This window comes from Oryza sativa, chromosome 9, assembly GCF_034140825.1.
Source record: "Oryza sativa Japonica Group chromosome 9, ASM3414082v1".
Lineage (NCBI taxonomy): Eukaryota > Viridiplantae > Streptophyta > Magnoliopsida > Poales > Poaceae > Oryza > Oryza sativa.
Genome location: NC_089043.1, coordinates 21,577,072 through 21,595,000, shown reverse-complemented (window position 1 = coordinate 21,595,000; position 17,929 = coordinate 21,577,072). Strand labels below are relative to the sequence as shown.

General features: G+C 49.2%; 1 protein-coding gene and 1 long non-coding RNA gene across 3 annotated transcripts; both read left to right on the top strand.

Moving 5' to 3' along the window:
- Nucleotides 1-5,152: 5,152 nt before the first annotated feature.
- LOC4347258 (uncharacterized) lies at nt 5,153-6,729 on the top strand. The gene has a single exon (XM_015756372.3). It carries the CDS (start codon nt 5,303-5,305, stop codon nt 6,491-6,493), a length of 1,191 nt encoding a protein of 396 aa, XP_015611858.1. The 5' UTR covers nt 5,153-5,302; the 3' UTR covers nt 6,494-6,729.
- Nucleotides 6,730-14,500: 7,771 nt separating this feature from the next.
- Nucleotides 14,501-15,241, top strand: LOC136351913 (uncharacterized). Of its 2 annotated transcripts, none has more exons than XR_010735200.1 (3): nt 14,501-14,562; nt 14,653-14,784; nt 14,848-15,241. It is a non-coding gene; the product is annotated as an uncharacterized lncRNA (long non-coding RNA). The 2 variants fall into 2 exon arrangements; XR_010735201.1 differs by having other exon boundaries at nt 14,845-14,893.
- The last annotated feature ends 2,688 nt before the right edge of the window (nt 15,242-17,929 follow it).

Genomic DNA, 17,929 nt, shown 5'->3' with positions numbered 1-17,929 from the left:
CACAGCAAGAATCAGTGTGTACAGTAGCAGTAATAAGCAAAGCATGACACTGTCTTTTGCTGCAGTGAGTCTGCACCCCGCACTGCAGTTTTTCACATGCATATAGCAGCCGCAGTCTGGCCTTGTCACAGTGTCACTGTCGAGCGCTAATTGATGGGGTTTCCAATTGTCAATTAAGTTACGATTTTGAGAGCCGTGTTGCTACTAGGCAGTACTACACCACTAGCCATTTCACACGCCGTGACATCAACCTACAACCAAAGCATCATAATCAGGGACGGATTCAGAACAAAATAATAGTGGAGTTAAATAAACTAGGAAAGCCTTCAGCCCTCATATCTTATAGATCTATGCAAATAATTTTTAGAGGGGACTTAGGGGGTCTCTATGGTTTCAGTGACAGTAGTGGGGTCTCAAGACCCCCCGCCCCCACGTTAAATTCGCCACTGATCATAGTGATATTAACTGGATAACATGAGACAAAGATGGAGACTTCAATCATCAAGCCAGCCAGAAGCACAGTGATTTGAGCCCATTTATAAAACGTTTATTAGATCTTTTTGGTACTAGTGTTTATCCCTTGATTTGTCATAATCACTTGTTTGTCTAGTATGTTTAAAAAAAGAACTTGTTCTCTGACGGCATCGTAGTAAAGGACATGCGGAAAAAAACGGAAGTCGGTCTTTATGAGATTACACGAGATAGCAAGATGTCTATACTAATAATGGTTCTGGAGGCAATTGCAACAAGTAATCTCCAAGGAATGTCACTGCATGGGTGATAGACTGATGGGCCACAGAATTGGGGCACGAGTGACTCGCAAGGCATCCCCAGATCGAGTAGGAATGCGGCGACCGCGAAGATTTCGCGACCTCACGTCAATTTGGTTGGGTTTAGATTAGCCTGACCCCACCGGAATGCATCCAATGGCAAAAGACAATAGATTTCTTGTCTCTTCTGAAAACGGTCGTCACTGGCGAGCACTAAGTTTTGTGCAGCCGTGGTGAATCAGGCTAGGTTGGTGGTCACTTCGATTTGATGAGATGACCGCGGCAGGTGACATAGCAGGCCAGCATATCTCTTCTACGTCTGTTCAAAAAAAAAAAAAGCATATCTCTTCTACTCCGAACACTTGTTCATACGGCTTTGGGTACCATTGGCAAGCGCTAACCAGTTTTGCAACACAATCACTAGTACAGAGCATCCATTGGAACCTCTCAGGAGGAGTCATCAGGCATTTTTGAGATTTCACAAATAGAAAAAACAGTTCAATGCATTGGCCTCCATCGTCCCCCTAGATCGATCGATATCCACATAATCAACATGCACGAACAAAATCAATGAACATCCAAGAACAAAATCAACACTACTAGTACATATCCTTCTATCTGTGACGGGCTCTAATATGCTTAGAAATAGCGGGCCGTCACAAGGAAGTCGTCTCAATCGGCCGAAAAGTGCCCGATTGAGATATGGTCGCACAGACATGTTAGATGGGTATAAAACTTAAACCCGTCACGGATGACACCTATCAGTGACGGGCCACAACTTTAGACCCGATTGAGATAACATTCCATATCTCAAACGGGCCTAAAGTTGTGGCCCGTCACAGATGATCACAGATGACCATCATCTGTGACGTGCACCAACTTGAGGCCCGTTTGAGATAACAACTAGGCCCGTCACAGATGACTCATCAGTGACGGGCTATATACTTAATCTCTATCGGGCATTAACTAAAGCTCGTCACTGATGACTATTTTTCCATTTTTCATATGAAATGTTTATATTTGTAAGTTGACTATAGCAAAATAATTTTACGGGTAGTAGATGATTTCAAATGGAAAAAATGTCAACAACAAAGTTGTATAACTTATCAATATTTACAACTTTTAGTTTGGTCATTTTTCAATATAACATTTTTTTGAACAGTTTGAATTTAAATTTAAAAATATGACAACTTCAAACAACATTTTCAAATACTAAATAATTTCAATTGAAAAAGTCATCAACAACAAAGTTGAATAACTCATCAAGATCTAAAACTTTTATTTTTGTTATTTCTTCATCTGACGAAATGTTAGTAATATTATTCACAAATTTTACATATATGTGTTATAGTTTATAAAAAACCAGATAAGAGATGTCAATTTTGTGAACAATGTTACTATCACTTTGTCGTATGAAGAAATGACCAAAATAAAAGTTTTAGATCTTGATGAGTTATTCAACTTTGTTGTTGATGACTTTTTCAGTTGATATCATTTAGTATTTGAAAATGTTGTTTGAAGTTGTCATATTTTCAAATTCAAATTCAAACGGTTCAAAAAATGTTATATAGAAAAATGACCAAAATAAAAGTTATAGATTTTGATGAGTTATACAACTTTGTTGTTGATGACTTTTTCAGTTGAAGTCGTTCACTGATCTAAAATTCTATTTGAACTTTTCAAACTTTGAATTTCAAATTTCAAATTGTTTAAATAGAGTCAGATGGAGAAATGACCAAAATAAAAATTTTGCACCTCGATGAGTTCTACAACTTTGGTTTTGGTGACTTTTCCATTTGAAATCATTTAATAACCCCAATTTGATATCCTGGCCTAGGGCATAATAGTATTAATAGAATACTCATACCAACATGTTACAATTACTTTTCTGGAAGCCAATATCTAAAGAACTTTGACGTTAAGTGTGCTTGGTCTAGAGCAATTTCGCGATGGGTGACCGATCGGGAAGTTTGAACTTCCTGCGTGGGTGCACACAAGTGAGAGCTAGCCAAAAAATAAAATTTATTTATTTTTGGAATATACTCATCTGTGACGGGCATTAACTCTAGCATAAGTTAATGCCCGTCACAAATGACTCATCTGTGACGGGCTATAGTTAATGCCCGTCACAGATAAGGGTCATCTGTGACGGGCGCTAGTTGTGGCCCGATTGAGATAGGTCATCTGGGCTATAGTTTGACTGGTTGTCTGGGTCAAAGCTATCGATGACGGGCTTTACTTAGGGCCCGATTGAGATAGAATCATCCGTGACGGCCGTTTGCCCGATTGAGATAGCTCTTCACATCAGTGACTTCTAACCTGTGACGGACGCCATGCTCGATTGAGATGGGGCTTACCGCCCGATTGAGATGAGGGTATCCGTTCTAGTGAAATTTGTAACAAAAATACAAGAGCACAATGAGAACGTCAAAAGGAAGGCACCCATTACCATTGTTGTTTGTCATGAGTAAAGTCCGCCGTCAAGCGCAACCTCCTCCCCCCCCCCCATCTCCCCCAACTCGTGGATCTGGCCGTCCCTGGACACACGACGGTCAATGGCCCATGGCGAGGTGGAGATTGAGGAAGGCAGGCGGAGTGAGCGGCGTGAATGTCGAGCGGGTCCCTGACCTCGTGGCAGCCAAATATGGCCACCTCCAAGCTCATGTAGGTCGGATCTAGCCTCCTTCTAGACACCTTATAAGGGGAGGACGTTACCAATCGTCGGGGACTCGTCGCTGTGGGGGAACAACCCATCCTTCTCTTGAGCTCATGACAGTCAGATCTGGCCACCTCTTGTTACGTGGATGCTAGATCTGACTGAGTGCAAACCAGTTGCTTGCCAAAGGAAGGACGTCTAGTCCGCACTATGTCTCCTAATCTAAATCCGTGTGAAGGGATCATGGGAATAACAAACAAGAACGGAGCTACATGTGTCAAGGAACTCGGTTAAAAAAAAGTTTAGCTATAGCTTAACTATTTTCATTATATATGTACCCATTAGCTCAAACTTGCGTATCTGTATTAAACTAAATTCGACCAAAACAAAGTAAAACAAGCCTGGTAGGATGGCCAGCACATGCCCGCTGCACCCCCCTCTCCTCTCCTCAACCAGCGACGCGCGAGGTTCCCTTCTCCACCACCGGCCGCAGGGATATCAGGGAGAGAATTAGCAAGCCATAAGTCCAAATTAACGTACGGATGTACGCCTGTACCCACCCACTAGGCATATCAGGACTTCCCAAATGACAACATCTCAAGTCAACATTTCCAAGAAACTGCGAGCAATCTCAAAATTCTCAATGGCGTACGTACGTACAATGTACACATGACCGTACAGTGGGTAGGGATCCCAAACCTGCAAAAATAATGCGGTGGCCAGCGTTGTATGCACCCCGCTCTAGTGAACCCATCAACCGGTGCGTAGTCCCTGGGAGACCAAAATCATGGCAAGCAGGTGGATTTTTCTATTTCCATTGCAGCATGATTGAATTTTTTTAAGATGCCACCACTGCTGCCAACTTAGCAAGCATTCCCCTTGCCCTGACCTTGGCACATCGATCATGAAGTCCTATCCACTGATCCACATGTACAGGACTCTGGTTTCTGGGTTTTTGATTTATGAACACAGGTGTCCTTGGCCCCCGCTCCTCGTCACAATCGATATGTAAATGATGATACTCCATCATCAGCCATAGTAGCCTAGAGTCATTCGGTCTACAGTTCTCTAATCATCGGCCAGCAAAATTTTTTGATTTTTCAGGATGATTGACCCGGATGGAAGGAGGAATTCGTTGTGCATGTAAACAGCTGGAAGTTTAGAATTTATGCCTAACAATTTCCAGCTGTGCAAATTGAACGTGACTCAATTGATTAGGTTTCTTAAAGTGGAATCAGCCCATCCAAGTTTAAGTCTTAAACTTGACACGGGTATTTGTATTTATGGCTAATTTTTTTTTTTGCAGTAATGGACGATATACCCATCAATAAAAGGACGTCCGTGGAGACTTAATGAATTAAGATATAGTAACCCAGTCTTCTGGAGATATTCATATAGGTACGATGTGCGTGTGTGTATTTATAAGGGGTGAGTACACTATGTTATAAGCTTTTATATCGTGTTTTTTAAGAAAAAAAATAAAAAATTACGGCTGTGAAAATAAACAAAGGCCGTTTTTACATGGCAAAAGCGCGGCAGAGCGAGCCAAACTGGAGCCGCACGGTTGCCTCGCGTCGCCTTCGGCGGCCCAGCGCCCGCATGAGCTGCAGTGGGGCCAAAGCCCACGGGCGTAGGGCCCAGATTTGTCGTACGCTCGCTCCCTCCCCTGATCCCCCTCCGCCCGACGCGCGGCCACGGCTTCCTGCTATATAACGCTCGCCTCGCCCCACCTCTCCGCCCATCTCCCCGTCTCTCTCTCCCTCTCTCTCCGAGCAGCGAGCAACGCCGCCGTTTTCTTCGCCTCTCACAGAGACGACTCCTCGCTCTCGTTGTCAAGCAGAGGGAGGTTACGAAGAGCGCCGTTGAGGCGGCTGTAATGGTGGACGTGGACAGCAGGATGGCCGGGCTCGCCCACCCGGCGGCGCACGCGGCGGGGCTGCGACGCCTGTCCACGCGCGCCGCCGCGGGGCCACCGTCGGCGTCGGCGTCGCCGCGCCACGGGTTGCACTCTTTTGACGGCGTGGCGGCGGCCGTGCTGTCGCATCTTCGGAAGACCGGGGTGGTCGTTCTTCCCGGGCTCTCCGACGCGGAGTTCGCCCGCGTGGAGGCGGAGATGGGGTTCACGTTCCCGCCTGACCTCCGCGCCGTGCTGGCGATGGGGCTCCCGTCGGGGGCTGGGTTCCCGGACTGGCGCGGCCGGGCGTGGCTCCGCGCGGCGTTCGACCTGCCCATCGCGGCGGCGTCGCTGCAGATCGCGAAGGGTGCGCTGTGGCCGCGGTGCTGGGGGCGGAGGCCGTCGGACCCCGACCGAGCGCGGCGGTTAGCGCGGTCCGCCATCAGGCGCGCGCCGCTGCTCGTGCCGCTGTTCGACCGGTGCTACCTTCCCTGCCGCCCCTGTCTCGCCGGGAACCCCGTGTTCTTCATCACCGACGACCGCGTGCTCTGCTGCGGCCTCGACATCCTCCATTTCTTCACCCGCGAGTCCTCGTTCCAGCCGCTGGACGTGTCCTCCCCGTCGGCGACGCCCTCCTCCGGCATTTGCACGCCGCACACGCGACGCAGCCTCGACGCCGTCTGCGGCGGCCAGGCGCTGCGCTGGATCGAGTTCTGGAGCGACGCGGCCTCCGACCGACGCCGCCGCGTCTCATCATCCTCGGAAGCCTCCACCGCCTCCTCATCGTCGTCCTCCTCAGGCTGCCCTTCGCCACCTCCGAGGTCGACCCCGCTCTGGGTCGACAACTACCTCGACAAGCTCGGATCGGTGCTCAAGAAAGGTGGCTGGAGGGACAGAGAGGTCGACGAGATGGTCGAGGTCACCGCCTCCGGACTGTTCGACGGCGAGGAGGCACCCCCAGCCGACGCCGACGCGGTGCTCGACGCGCTGTTCCTAAAAACGGACCGGTGCTCGGACTCACTCCGGCGAGCAGGGTGGACCTCCGAGGACGTCTCGGATGCGTTCGGGCTTGACCTCCGTCGGCGAAAGGAGCAGCCGCGGCCAGCCGTGCAGATACCGCCGGAGATCGCCGCCAAGGTCCAGCGCCTCGCGCAAGCGGTGGCGAGGCCGTGACCTCACCGGGCACCGGCCGAACATGTGGGGCCCTGCCGTTTCTTCCTCGTCTCTGCGTTTTTTTCCCCGCATAGGAGGAATTAAACAACACTTATGTCAAGTGAAAAGTAAACTAGCCCATGTTCGTGTGCATGAATACACAAGTAAATTAAGATGTGTTCATGTGCACAATGAACCGTTAATTGTAAGACACGGTCTCCCAGAAATGAAAACTGCATATTGCCGGATTAAATTAACACTTAGTTGAACACACCTTCTCCTCTCACTTTTCTCCATGGATATCTCTCTCTTTTGGGTGTGCATGTGTTGGTTACTTGGATACCGTTAGTGTTGTCCAATCTTTAGCGGTCTCGGTGGGTGGGTGCTGATGCATGTATGCTGGCATGCTGCTACTCTTGCGAGACAGTATGTCGAAAAGAATTGCCGGATCCTGCAATTGGCGAACCTTCCTCAAATCCAAACGGCGATGTTAGAAGATTCTTATGCTTCAGAGTTCAGAACGTTAGTGACCACTGCGGTTTAATCCCTTGGATTTAGTTGACCAAACGGGGAGGAGTTTGAGCCACGTTTCATACTGCAGCATGTTTTCCTTGAGTACTGAGCATATCCCAATCGGCAATCGCCTCTCAATCAATGAATCGATACTACTCCTAACATTCTCTGCTATCCCTTTCCTTAAGTTGCCCCCCATGGCTTTGCGAACTAATTAATCTTCGTGGCTCTTAATTTAGGCTGTACTATAACACACACCAACTTTTCTTAAGCAGAAGGGAAACGAACATTGGCTAGGGGCAGTTGGCCCCATGGCCATGCAAGCATCGCACGCACGCCCTCGGTTGTGTGTGAGGGATGGTGTCCCTTTCCTTTCCTTTCCTTGCGCCACGGTGTACGTGCTCGCCAAAAAGAGAGGCTTTGTCCGCTGCCTGATCCACGGTCCACCACCGGTGCAAGTTGAAGCAGCTCACGCGCGCGCTAGCGGTGGCGGGGAGCCTGTGCTGCTGCTGTGACTTCACTTTACCCTGTGGAGAGGCGTCGGCGTCGTACGCGAGCAAGCTAGGCTGGCGCCTCGCGCGCCCTCTTGCCGCTTTGCTTGTGACCGGCAGCTAGCTTTGGGATCCATCCACCCATCAATGCGCCGGCGTGGTCACCGCGCGCCGGGAGGTAAAAGCGGGCATGGCTTGCGTCGCGGTTGGCGCTCGGCCATTCCCGTGCGCCTGCCCGACATGCACGTCGATGTGGTCCTGACGACTGACGTCCTGTGTGATGATGAACTAACTCTCTCTAGAAAGCCATGAAATATGTACAGGACTTTGACACCAGCTGCGGACACACAGCCGCCTCCAGTAGAATTCACTCAGAACCAGTACATCACACCCCACAAAAAAGATAATCATGCGAGTTTACCGTTGTTGCAGGGTCTAATGTGGCGAAACATTTTTAGACGTCGTTGTCGTCCTGTCAAGGTCTTTCACTTTCGTGGTTGCATCTCAGATCTTACACTCCTGTTTGCTGCTGCTGCTGCTGCTACTCCTAGCTGGCAACCGTAATCAACACACGTTCATGAAACAGATGGTCCGTTGGTTCCTTGTCTCCTTAATTATAGTATACTCAAATGCTCGCGCAGCCCAGAAACTGGTGAGATCTGCGATTGATCCGACCTCGCCCAAGAACCTGTGACGAATTTTCTTGCCCGTGGAGATGCGATCTTCTCATCTTACTATGGGACATGGTTTTAATAAATAGACTTCGTGTGCCTTTCTGCAGACAGGATCAGGACTAATTACCCCTGTCGTCGCCCTGGACACTTGACTAGCTTGTCCACCAGCACCTGCTGTTGCCCAAGAAAGAAACGCATCGCTAGCTGCAACCACTGCTACGACGGACGCGGATCGATTAATAGTTTGGTGGACCTAATCAGAACGGGCCACTATTCCGACTCCAGCAGCAAGTGACAAATGACAAATCTTGCAGTACTAGTTTATCTCAAAGTCCATTCAGAAACCACATTCTCTTGTGGTCCTTCAGTATTAGTAGTACTACTACTACACTAGTACTAGTTCTTAAATTGAAGTATTAACGTGCTTGGTTTTCTTAACACCAGAGACAAGATGATCGAGGGTCTCGAAGCAGTATAATCCGGCTGTAAATAATGCGGCAATTTGGCAGTTTCGCTTCAAGTCCATGACTCTGTGTGAAGCACACGCCGAACAGAGTACAATACTACAATTGCCACCACTACTACAGTCCTTGGGATTCTTCGCGGCCAGCCGCGGACACGTACAAATTAACCCTGCACGAGACGTGCGAAATTATAGCCGTCACGGTGGCGATCCACAGGACCACGTACGCCGCACGCCGATCGAGCTGCACGGCCACAGCTGTAGCGAGTGTCAAGTGTCAACACAAACTCACTCCATGCGACGCGGCACACGGCAGTACGGTTGCTAGCACGAACGCATTGATTCGCGGCGTTCGCGGCTCGGTTATTAGAAGCATCCGATGCGCATGTACGCGTCCGTGCGTGAGGCTGCACTGCTGCAGCAGTTGGCAAAATGGCAAGTACGCCTCCCGCTTGATCGCCAGGGGTACTGTGTACCAGCTCTATGCGAAAGAATTTAACTGTCCCAGATGGACCACGAAATAATTCCTGCAGTTAATTAATCCCCATCGATCGATCTGATCTTAGTAGTAACGCCCGTGCTTAATCGCCTTGATGGGAGTTTTCTGTCAGTTGTTGATGTTATCAATCGGGCTGGGAAATCTGGAATTGTACGCATCAGCCTGCGGTCATGAAGCACCGGCCGGACAGTACCAGATCACCCGTGCCGGCAATATTTCTCCTGCCGGGTGCCGGCTCGGCAAGGCAAGTCTGCTTTTGCTAACGAACCACCGTGATTTGTACGGGCGCGGATCATATAATTTCGTGTCACGAGCACGTACGCCTCGGCGGCGCTGTAAAGCGCGTGTGCACCTTGGTACGCCGGCCACGCGATCGTCGCTGGGATCCTGACCCCATCGCACGGGCGGAGGCAACTCGACCGTCGCTCTCACCGGCAGCGGGAGCTTCCGATCCGATCCTGATGACCGGTTGGTGACGACGCCGTGCCGCTGGAAAGCGCGAGCGAGGGTGGCTCGACAACACCGAGGAGGGGACACGATCTCGGCGCGGCGTGCGGCGCCGATACGGTGGCCGCGCGCGGCTCGAGGACACGACACGGCAACGCGACAGGCGGAGCCAGCGGAAAACGGCTGCCTCTGCTTCGCCTGCCGCTGCACGCACGCACGCACGTCGCGTACCGAAAAGGCGAAGCCTCCGCTCTGCTTCGCCGCCGTACGGACGCCTGTGGTTTTAATTTCGCTTTCGCCTCGCGCTGTTCCGTTTCCCTGAGCTGCAGCCTGCATGCCAGGGCGTGCACGTGCCGGCCAAATGATGGAGGGGCCTCGTGTGGCTGCAGATGGGTAGCCACTCACCACCGGTGACCAGGCAGGACAGCGTCCGTGTGTGGCAGCAGGTGTGTGTGATATGATTCGGTCACAGCTCGGCTGTGTATGAGCTTTTGGGGGCGGATCCACCTGGTTGGTCTCTTTTGGTTGGGAGGGCTCCGTGCCCAAGGCTGCCGTGCAAGGCAGGTTCGCCGGTGCTGGATTTGTCTGGCTGGTGGTTCAGTACGTGAGATGAAGACATTATTAGATGGTGATGATGATCATTTGCCTGAAGCCCCCACTCGGAGATATCGAACCAATCGAAATGTCATCAAAGCGGGACGATCCAGCGGAACACTTTTGCATAAACTGAAAAAAAAAAGAACTCCTATTTAGCCTCTTCGTCAACCTAGTTGAACTGTTCAACGTCTGAATTGAAGGACCCCCCATGAAATATATCCGCTCCGAAAGTATGAACTGCAGTACGATTAATTTTTCACACTAGTCATACTAAAAGATCGGTTTTAGAGTCCGGTTAGGTCGCTTGTTTTTAGAGTACTGTTACGATTGGCGAGGGTGTTTTGTTTACAAGGATCAGGACACGGCGAATCTCTCGAACCATGTAAACTGCGGAATTTTTTTTATTTATAATTTTTTTTATTAAAAGTTTTACAAAAATAATTTTCCATTTTGAAAATTGACGGAAGTAGTCGCCTACCGCCCTCTGGGAGGGCGATTTTTAAAAATCGCCCTCTCAGAGGGCGGCAAATATGACGTGGCAGACGGCCGTTCGCTCTCGGGCGACGGCCGTCAACGAAATTTGCAGGTGGCCCCCTTGCCGCCCTCCGCTAGGGCGATTTTATACTGTGCGGGGGGCCGCCTGCAAATGGGCGGCGAGGGGGGGTATGGAATTTTGCAGGCGGCCCCCTTGCCGCCCTCCGCTAGGGCGATTTTGTACTGTGGGGGGGGCCGCCTGCAAATGGGCGGCGAGGGGGCATGGAATTTTGCAGGCGGCCCCCTTGCCGCCCTGGGGGAGGGCGATTTTTGCCTCTCCCCCTATAAAGCCCAGTCCCTCCTCTGTGAAATTTCATTATATTCACTAAAAATCCAAAAAAAACGAAAGAGAGAGAGGGGAGGGCAGCAGAAGGGGAGCGGCGAAGCCCTGCTGGTTCGCTCAATTCATCACAGGTATGCTCCCATACATCTTTTGCATTTGTACTAATATGTTATGTTTGAGTATATATGTTGCGTTTTAGTTTTAGTTCCATATATTTTAGCACATCTGTAGCACACAGCACATATGTGTAGATCCAGAGCATAGAATATAATAGTATGAATTGAGACATAGACAGTAGTGTTAATTGTAAGATGTAGTTTAGTTTGATCTGGAGAATGTAACGTAATTTTAGAAATTTAGAGAACAATATTGTAGAGAATGTAACTTAGGGCGTAGTACAGAAATGCGAGGTTAACGCAGTTATTGTTTTCATCAGGCACAATGTCAAGTAAGGTCACATTTCAGATAGTTCACGGTGAAGGAAATATTAGATTTGGTCCAGATGGTGTTGATCTGTCAGATTTTGTAATGACATCTAAGGGCATCGATAGGCCTGCGGAGAGAACATTTCAGTCAATTTATAGTTGGTTGTTGAGAGGATTTAGAATAGACCAAGAAGTCTACACAATGTCAGTGTCAGTTGTAGTGAGTCGTGCAACAGAAGGTTATTTTTGGGAACTAATGCCGATGGACAGCACTGATGCTTGGAGACGGTATGTGGAAATGGCTTTTGAACGGTCATGGCCCCTCGTTATATTTGTGTCGGTACAAGAGAAAGATATAAATGTTTCAATGCAAACCGAAGATGTAGAGGGTCCTATCAATGCAGGGGATGTTGTTGGACCATCGATGCAAAATGAGGAAAATCAACCAAGGGAGGAGCAGGCTATGGGCATGGCGGATGAGGGGGAGAGAGTCGGTATAATTGTTGATGAAATGGAGAGGGAAGATTCGGATAATGAGGAAGTGGACGACGACGCATCATCCGATGAGGAAGGTGATGTAATGGCCACTGATTGGGCAAATGAGGACTTCTCTGGACTTGTTATATCAGAGGGTGATCATGTACCCTGGGAGTATAAGGAGAATGAGGTAATTGAGGGTGCAAGGTATGCTCATAAGGATGAGATGAAGGAGGCGGTGAAGCATTGGGCAGTTTCCTTGCAGAGAGAGTTTAGGGTGGTCAAGTCAACAAATTATGTGTATGAAGTGAGGTGCATGAAGGAAGATTGTCCGTGGCGTGTCCATGCATATAAGGGTAAATGGAATGATTATTGGAAAGTTAGCATTGTGACCGAGCACAAGTGCTACTTACAAGGGGTGGAGAAGTATCACCGAAACATCACTTCAGCTTTTGTGGCAAGTGAGATGTACAGCAGTGTTGTTGGTAACATTGGCTTTGAACCAAAATCAATTATTAGGCACATCGAGAACAAATTCAAGTACACCATAAGCTATGCAAAGGCCTGGAGAGCCAAACAAAAGATCATTGAGATGAGGTATGGCACATTTGAAGCTTCTTATGATAATTTGCCTCGTTTGTTAGCCACCATTGCTCAGAGGAATAATAATACGTACTATGACCTACATACATTTACATCGGTTGATGATCGAACAAAGAGTGTGCTGCAAAGAGCCTTTTTCTCATTGGGTGCTTGCATCAATGCTTTTGTGCATTGTCGACCTGTTCTATGCATAGATGGAACTTTTATGACAGGTAAATACCGAGGTCAGATATTGACAGCAATTGGGTGTGATGGGAACAACCAGGTTCTACCTATGGCTTTTGCATTTGTAGAGAGTGAGAACACTGAAAGCTGGTACTGGTTCCTAGAGAGAGTGCACATTGCAGTGGTGCGTATGAGGCCCAACGTTTGCCTTATACATGATCGTCATGCGGGTATGTTGCGGGCTATTGACTACTTGCAGAACGGTTGGGATGAGAAGGGACTTCCAGCTAAGTGGCCTGATGTTCGGAGTCGGTGGTGCATGCGTCACATGGGTGCAAATTTCTACAAGCAATTCAAGAACAAGCATCTTATGGAGCTCTTTAAGAGGCTCTGTGCACAGAACCAAGAGAAGAAATTTAATGAGTTGTGGGACAAGTTGGATGAGTTGACAACGAAGCAAACAGATGAGCAATCTCGCAGACCACTAGTTGAAGGTGACGAGCCTCCCATACCTCTTGGTGCATTACATGATGACCCACCAACAATGAGAAGGAGGTCAGGGTCGTCCATCAGAAATTTCACTCAGTGGATTGAGAATGAGCCTAAGGAGAAGTGGTCTCTATTGTTCGACACCGATGGATCTCGGTATGGCATAATGACAACCAATTTGGCAGAGGTGTACAACTGGGTAATGCGAGGAGTTCGGGTACTTCCATTGGTTGCTATTGTTGAATTCATCCTTCACGGCACGCAAGCGTACTTTAGGGATCGATACAAGAAAATTGGTCCGTCCATGGCCGATAACAACATAGTGTTTGGCAACGTAGTGACAAAGTACATGGAAGATAAAATCAAAAAGGCACGGAGACATCGAGTTGTTGCTCAAGGCACACAAGTGCATCGGTATGAAATAATGTGTGTTGATAGGAGCAGGCGTGGTATCTATCGCAAGCAAGCCGTGCAGGAATGTGTCTTGAAGGCGGATGGTGGATGTACCTGCAGTTGTATGAAGCCGAAGCTTCATCACCTTCCTTGCTCACACGTTCTTGCTGCTGCCGGTGATTGTGGCATATCTCCCAATGTGTACGTCTCAAATTATTTCAGGAAAGAAGCAATCTTTCATACATGGAGTGAGGAGATATATGGGTTCGGGATCTCAGGATCTTACACAACGCTGAGTGCCCAAGTTTTTTATATTCCAGATCCATCTAAGTTAAGGGTGAAAAAGGGTCGACGCCAAACTAGAGGAGGTGATCAACGAGCTCTTCCCACACACGGAGGAGAACTACCGTGAGTACCTTCGCTGGTACCTTCCTCGCACTCGTGCGCGTGTGACCTTCACTCCAGACGCCCCAGAGCCGCACGTTGCCGCTGTCACGGACGCGTATCCCACGCACCGTGACCGAGACTACTTCGTGGCGGTACGTCCAACTTGTATTAGTTCTTACAATTATTTCATTTATCTTGCATAATATAGGACAACTACTGAATTTGTTATTTCCATCTTGCATAGGCTGATGCCGCACGGGATATCAGTGCCGATATCACCGCAGTCCAAGTGAGGTTGAACAGAGGTTTGTACTTGACTGACGTTGAGTAGAGGACGACCTTCGACCGGATGCAGGAGAAGATGCGTGCGGTCATGCGCGTCTTCTCCTGTCGCAGCGCCGTGGACGTCGTACCTCCAGCTGGTCCGGTACAACCACGGCCTCGCGCGCCTACCGTCGGAGCAGGACCTCGACCTACGGCAGCTATTTCGCACGGTACTGCTCAGCCCAGAGGTTTCTTAAGTTTTGTTTCTGTTTTTGTACGAAAACATCACCCCGTCGTAACTTGATGTTCCATCCTCGCAGGACCTCGTTTGCCTTCGAACGCCCTTAGCTTCGGAGCAGTGCGACCTACAGCACCGGTTTCGCACGGTACAGTTCAGCCCAGATATTAGTTCATTTTTGTTTCAGCTTTTGCACGATTATGTCACCATGTTTTAACTGCACGTTTCCTCATCGCAGGACCTCGTCTGCCTTCGAGCGCGTTCGCAGGCACGACCGGCGCTTCCACGAGCTCCGCAGGGGCGTTCGCCACCTCTTCGGGCGCGTTCGCCAGCTCTTCCTCTCACGGAGCGTCGATCCCTCGCCCACACGGTACTTTACTTTTTATTAATACTGTTAAATACCTGTATGAAACTGATGGTCCTTGTCCAGCAGGATTTGCAGCCGGGATCTTCGGTACTGGGGCCTCTTCGTCTCACGCTGGTAGGACTGGTCCTACTAGCCAGTTCTACGACGACGACTTGCACGGTGCAGACCACCACGACGTACTAGGCTCCTCTCAGCTTGGAGGAGCTCCAGAGGCGCACACTCAGGAGCAGCCAGAGGTCACACCTGTACAGGCAGGACGGGTTGGCCGTGCCGTACCCCCGGACCGACTCACGTACTCCCACGGGCACATTAGGGCGCAGGGTAGGAGGGACAGGGGTAAGAGGCCTCGTCAGTAGTGTTCTACCTCTTCAGTCCTTATGTGACCGTTTCTTTTGGCTTACAAACTTGTAAAGCAGTACTACTTTTGCTATTACTACTGCAGTACTACTTGTGTTTGTCTCGTCTACATAGTTCTTTTCATTCATATGGTGCTAGAACAACTTATGCTCACGACAACACACTTTCGGCGCTGCACGGTAGTGTCAGATCCAGTAGCGCGCACAGTCCACAACAGCACACATGAAAAGCGGCAGCTCGAGTTATCACTATCAACTTTCGGCGCTGCCTGTTTACATAAAGTGAATCACGCCCACGCGTGATCGTCTTGTCACATCTAATGAATAATGTATCTCATTGAGTTCACATATATTGCAGTGAAAACGACGCTATATAATTGACAATCTGAAGGCAACCTCTTCATATCTTCTTTCCCACTAGCACACAACACACGATAATGGAAGCCTATTCATTGGTAATACGTAATCTAGATTTGAGATTATGTAGAACATTCTTCACTACAATTTTACATTTTTGCAGCAAACCAAATATGATCAAATGCAATTTTACCTTACCAAATATTTGGTCGTGAAGAAAAATTTGGCACTAACAATCCAAATATGTCCTAAAAATTAATAAAATATTTGTACGGTAACAATCCAAATATGCCCTAAAAAATAATAAAATTGTATTTTACCAGTCTTGGAGATTTTAATCTTGTATAGTTTTCAATATAAAAAGATTTGATAACTATTGATATTTATACAAAAATATAGAGCACAGTACAAAATCGCCCTCCCCCAGGGCGGCAAGGGGGCCGCCTGCAAAATTCCATGCCCCCTCGCCGCCCATTTGCAGGCGGCCCCCCGCACAGTACAAAATTGCCCTCGCGGAGGGCGGCAAGGGGGCCGCCTGCAAATTTCCATGCCCCCCCTCGCCGCCCATTTGCAGGCGGCCCCCCGCACAGTACAAAATCGCCCTCGCGGAGGGCGGCAAGGGGGCCGCCTGCAAATTTCGTTGACGGCCGTCGCCCGAGAGCGAACGGCCGCCTGCCACGTCATTTTCGCCGCCCTCTGGGAGGGCGATTTTTAAAAATCGCCCTCCCAGAGGGCGGTAGGCGACTACTTCCGTCAATTTTCAAAATGGAAAATTATTTTTGTAAAACTTTTAATAAAAAAAATTATAAATAAAAAAAATTCGTAAACTGCGTACAGCACGCTCTTCACCATGGGCCCCCGTTTCGCTGATCTCCAAGACTAGCTAGCCTGAATTAACGCAGAGCCCCTTGTCTCTTGCTCGTTGACAAGCGGCGTTCCGTCCGTCGTTGGCTCGTTGCTGCTAGAATCCGAGGGGGATACTGTTGTTTCATCTGTCCAAACATCCGTACTATAGCACGAAGTCACGAACGGCTGTCAAATATATAGTCACAGTGATGGGACCAACTGCTGTTAGGCAACGAAAGAATATAAAGTGTCCGTCTCTCTGCCGTTATTCAGTCGTCCTGGCCGTCCTAAGCAGCATCTTGATCCGAATCTTGCTGTGGCCCCGCTCCATGCAGCTACTTCGTAGGCCGTCATCGTTCACGTTTTGGTCTGAGGCCGTAGTGGCCCAATTACGTGCACTCCATACATGCGCAAGGAGAGAAACTTATCTGCAAGTCTACATGCTTAATTGATTGCCGCTGCAACAAAGATTTTAAGCATGTGGTTGAGAGATCTTCCGGTGCACTAGCTAAGTTAACTAATCCATCACAGTATGACAGTATGTAGGGGTCGTACTGATTAACGAGAGAAAACCGTACAAATCACACCACGCACAGCTCTGGGTTGGTGTGCCAAAAGGGTGTTGCCGGGGCGAACGGACGCAGGGACGCTCTGTCAGTATCTGGGTGACAATGCATGCTGCAGTAGTACAATTACGGCCAGAGCTAAAATATCTGTGTAAAGATCGGTACGTCGCGTCATAGTTTACTCCTGTCCTGTCCCTGCAGATCGGCGTCACATCTGGGCATTTCCATGAGCTTGCCTGGCACTCTCGCAGCGCACCAATTGTGCGGTGCGACGAAATGTTCAGTTCCAGTAAAGATTGGACATTGCGGAAGGATTGGGGATGGAGGATGGAAGTGATGGGCCGTCGTACGGTCGCGATGGACCCCGTTATAAAGCTACGAATAAGTTCATTATAGGTCCCTTAACTTGACAGCAAATTTAATTTTCGTCCTTACCAAAATATCAAATACAACGGGTTCTTTAAATGTCAAAACCTGTGCGATGGGAGGCAAGTCCCATAACAGTTTAGCAGGTGGTTTTGACCGACAAGTAATTTGACCCAAGTCAACTATACTGAGTCAGCATGGGCATCATATGTTAGGGCCTCATCACCTCTCTCTCTCCCTATCTCGCCGGGTGTTGAGCGGTGAGGACAGGCCGTAGCCCCAACACCCGTGCCTTCGCCTTTGTCGTCATCACACACCTCTGGCGGGGCAAGCTGTCGCAGCAAATGGCCGATGACAGCAGCAATGATGCGGAGCCGGCGAGCACGTCGGTGCTACCCTGCGCCGGCTGGCCTGGCCCAATGCGATGAGAGGAGGGGTGGGTGGGGTGCAGTGCGCGTACGTAGTTGCAGCGGGTCACGTCACCATGCCTGCCGGAGTAGCTTGTCCCGCGGTGGTGGTGAGTGAGCGGGAAGTGGAGATCACGAGGGAGGATCAATTCAGGTGTCATCACGCGACGCGAGGTGGTAGCTATGGTCGGAGAGGATAAGGGGAAAGCAGATGTCACGACGTGACGTCTTGCTCCCCTGACCAGTTGGT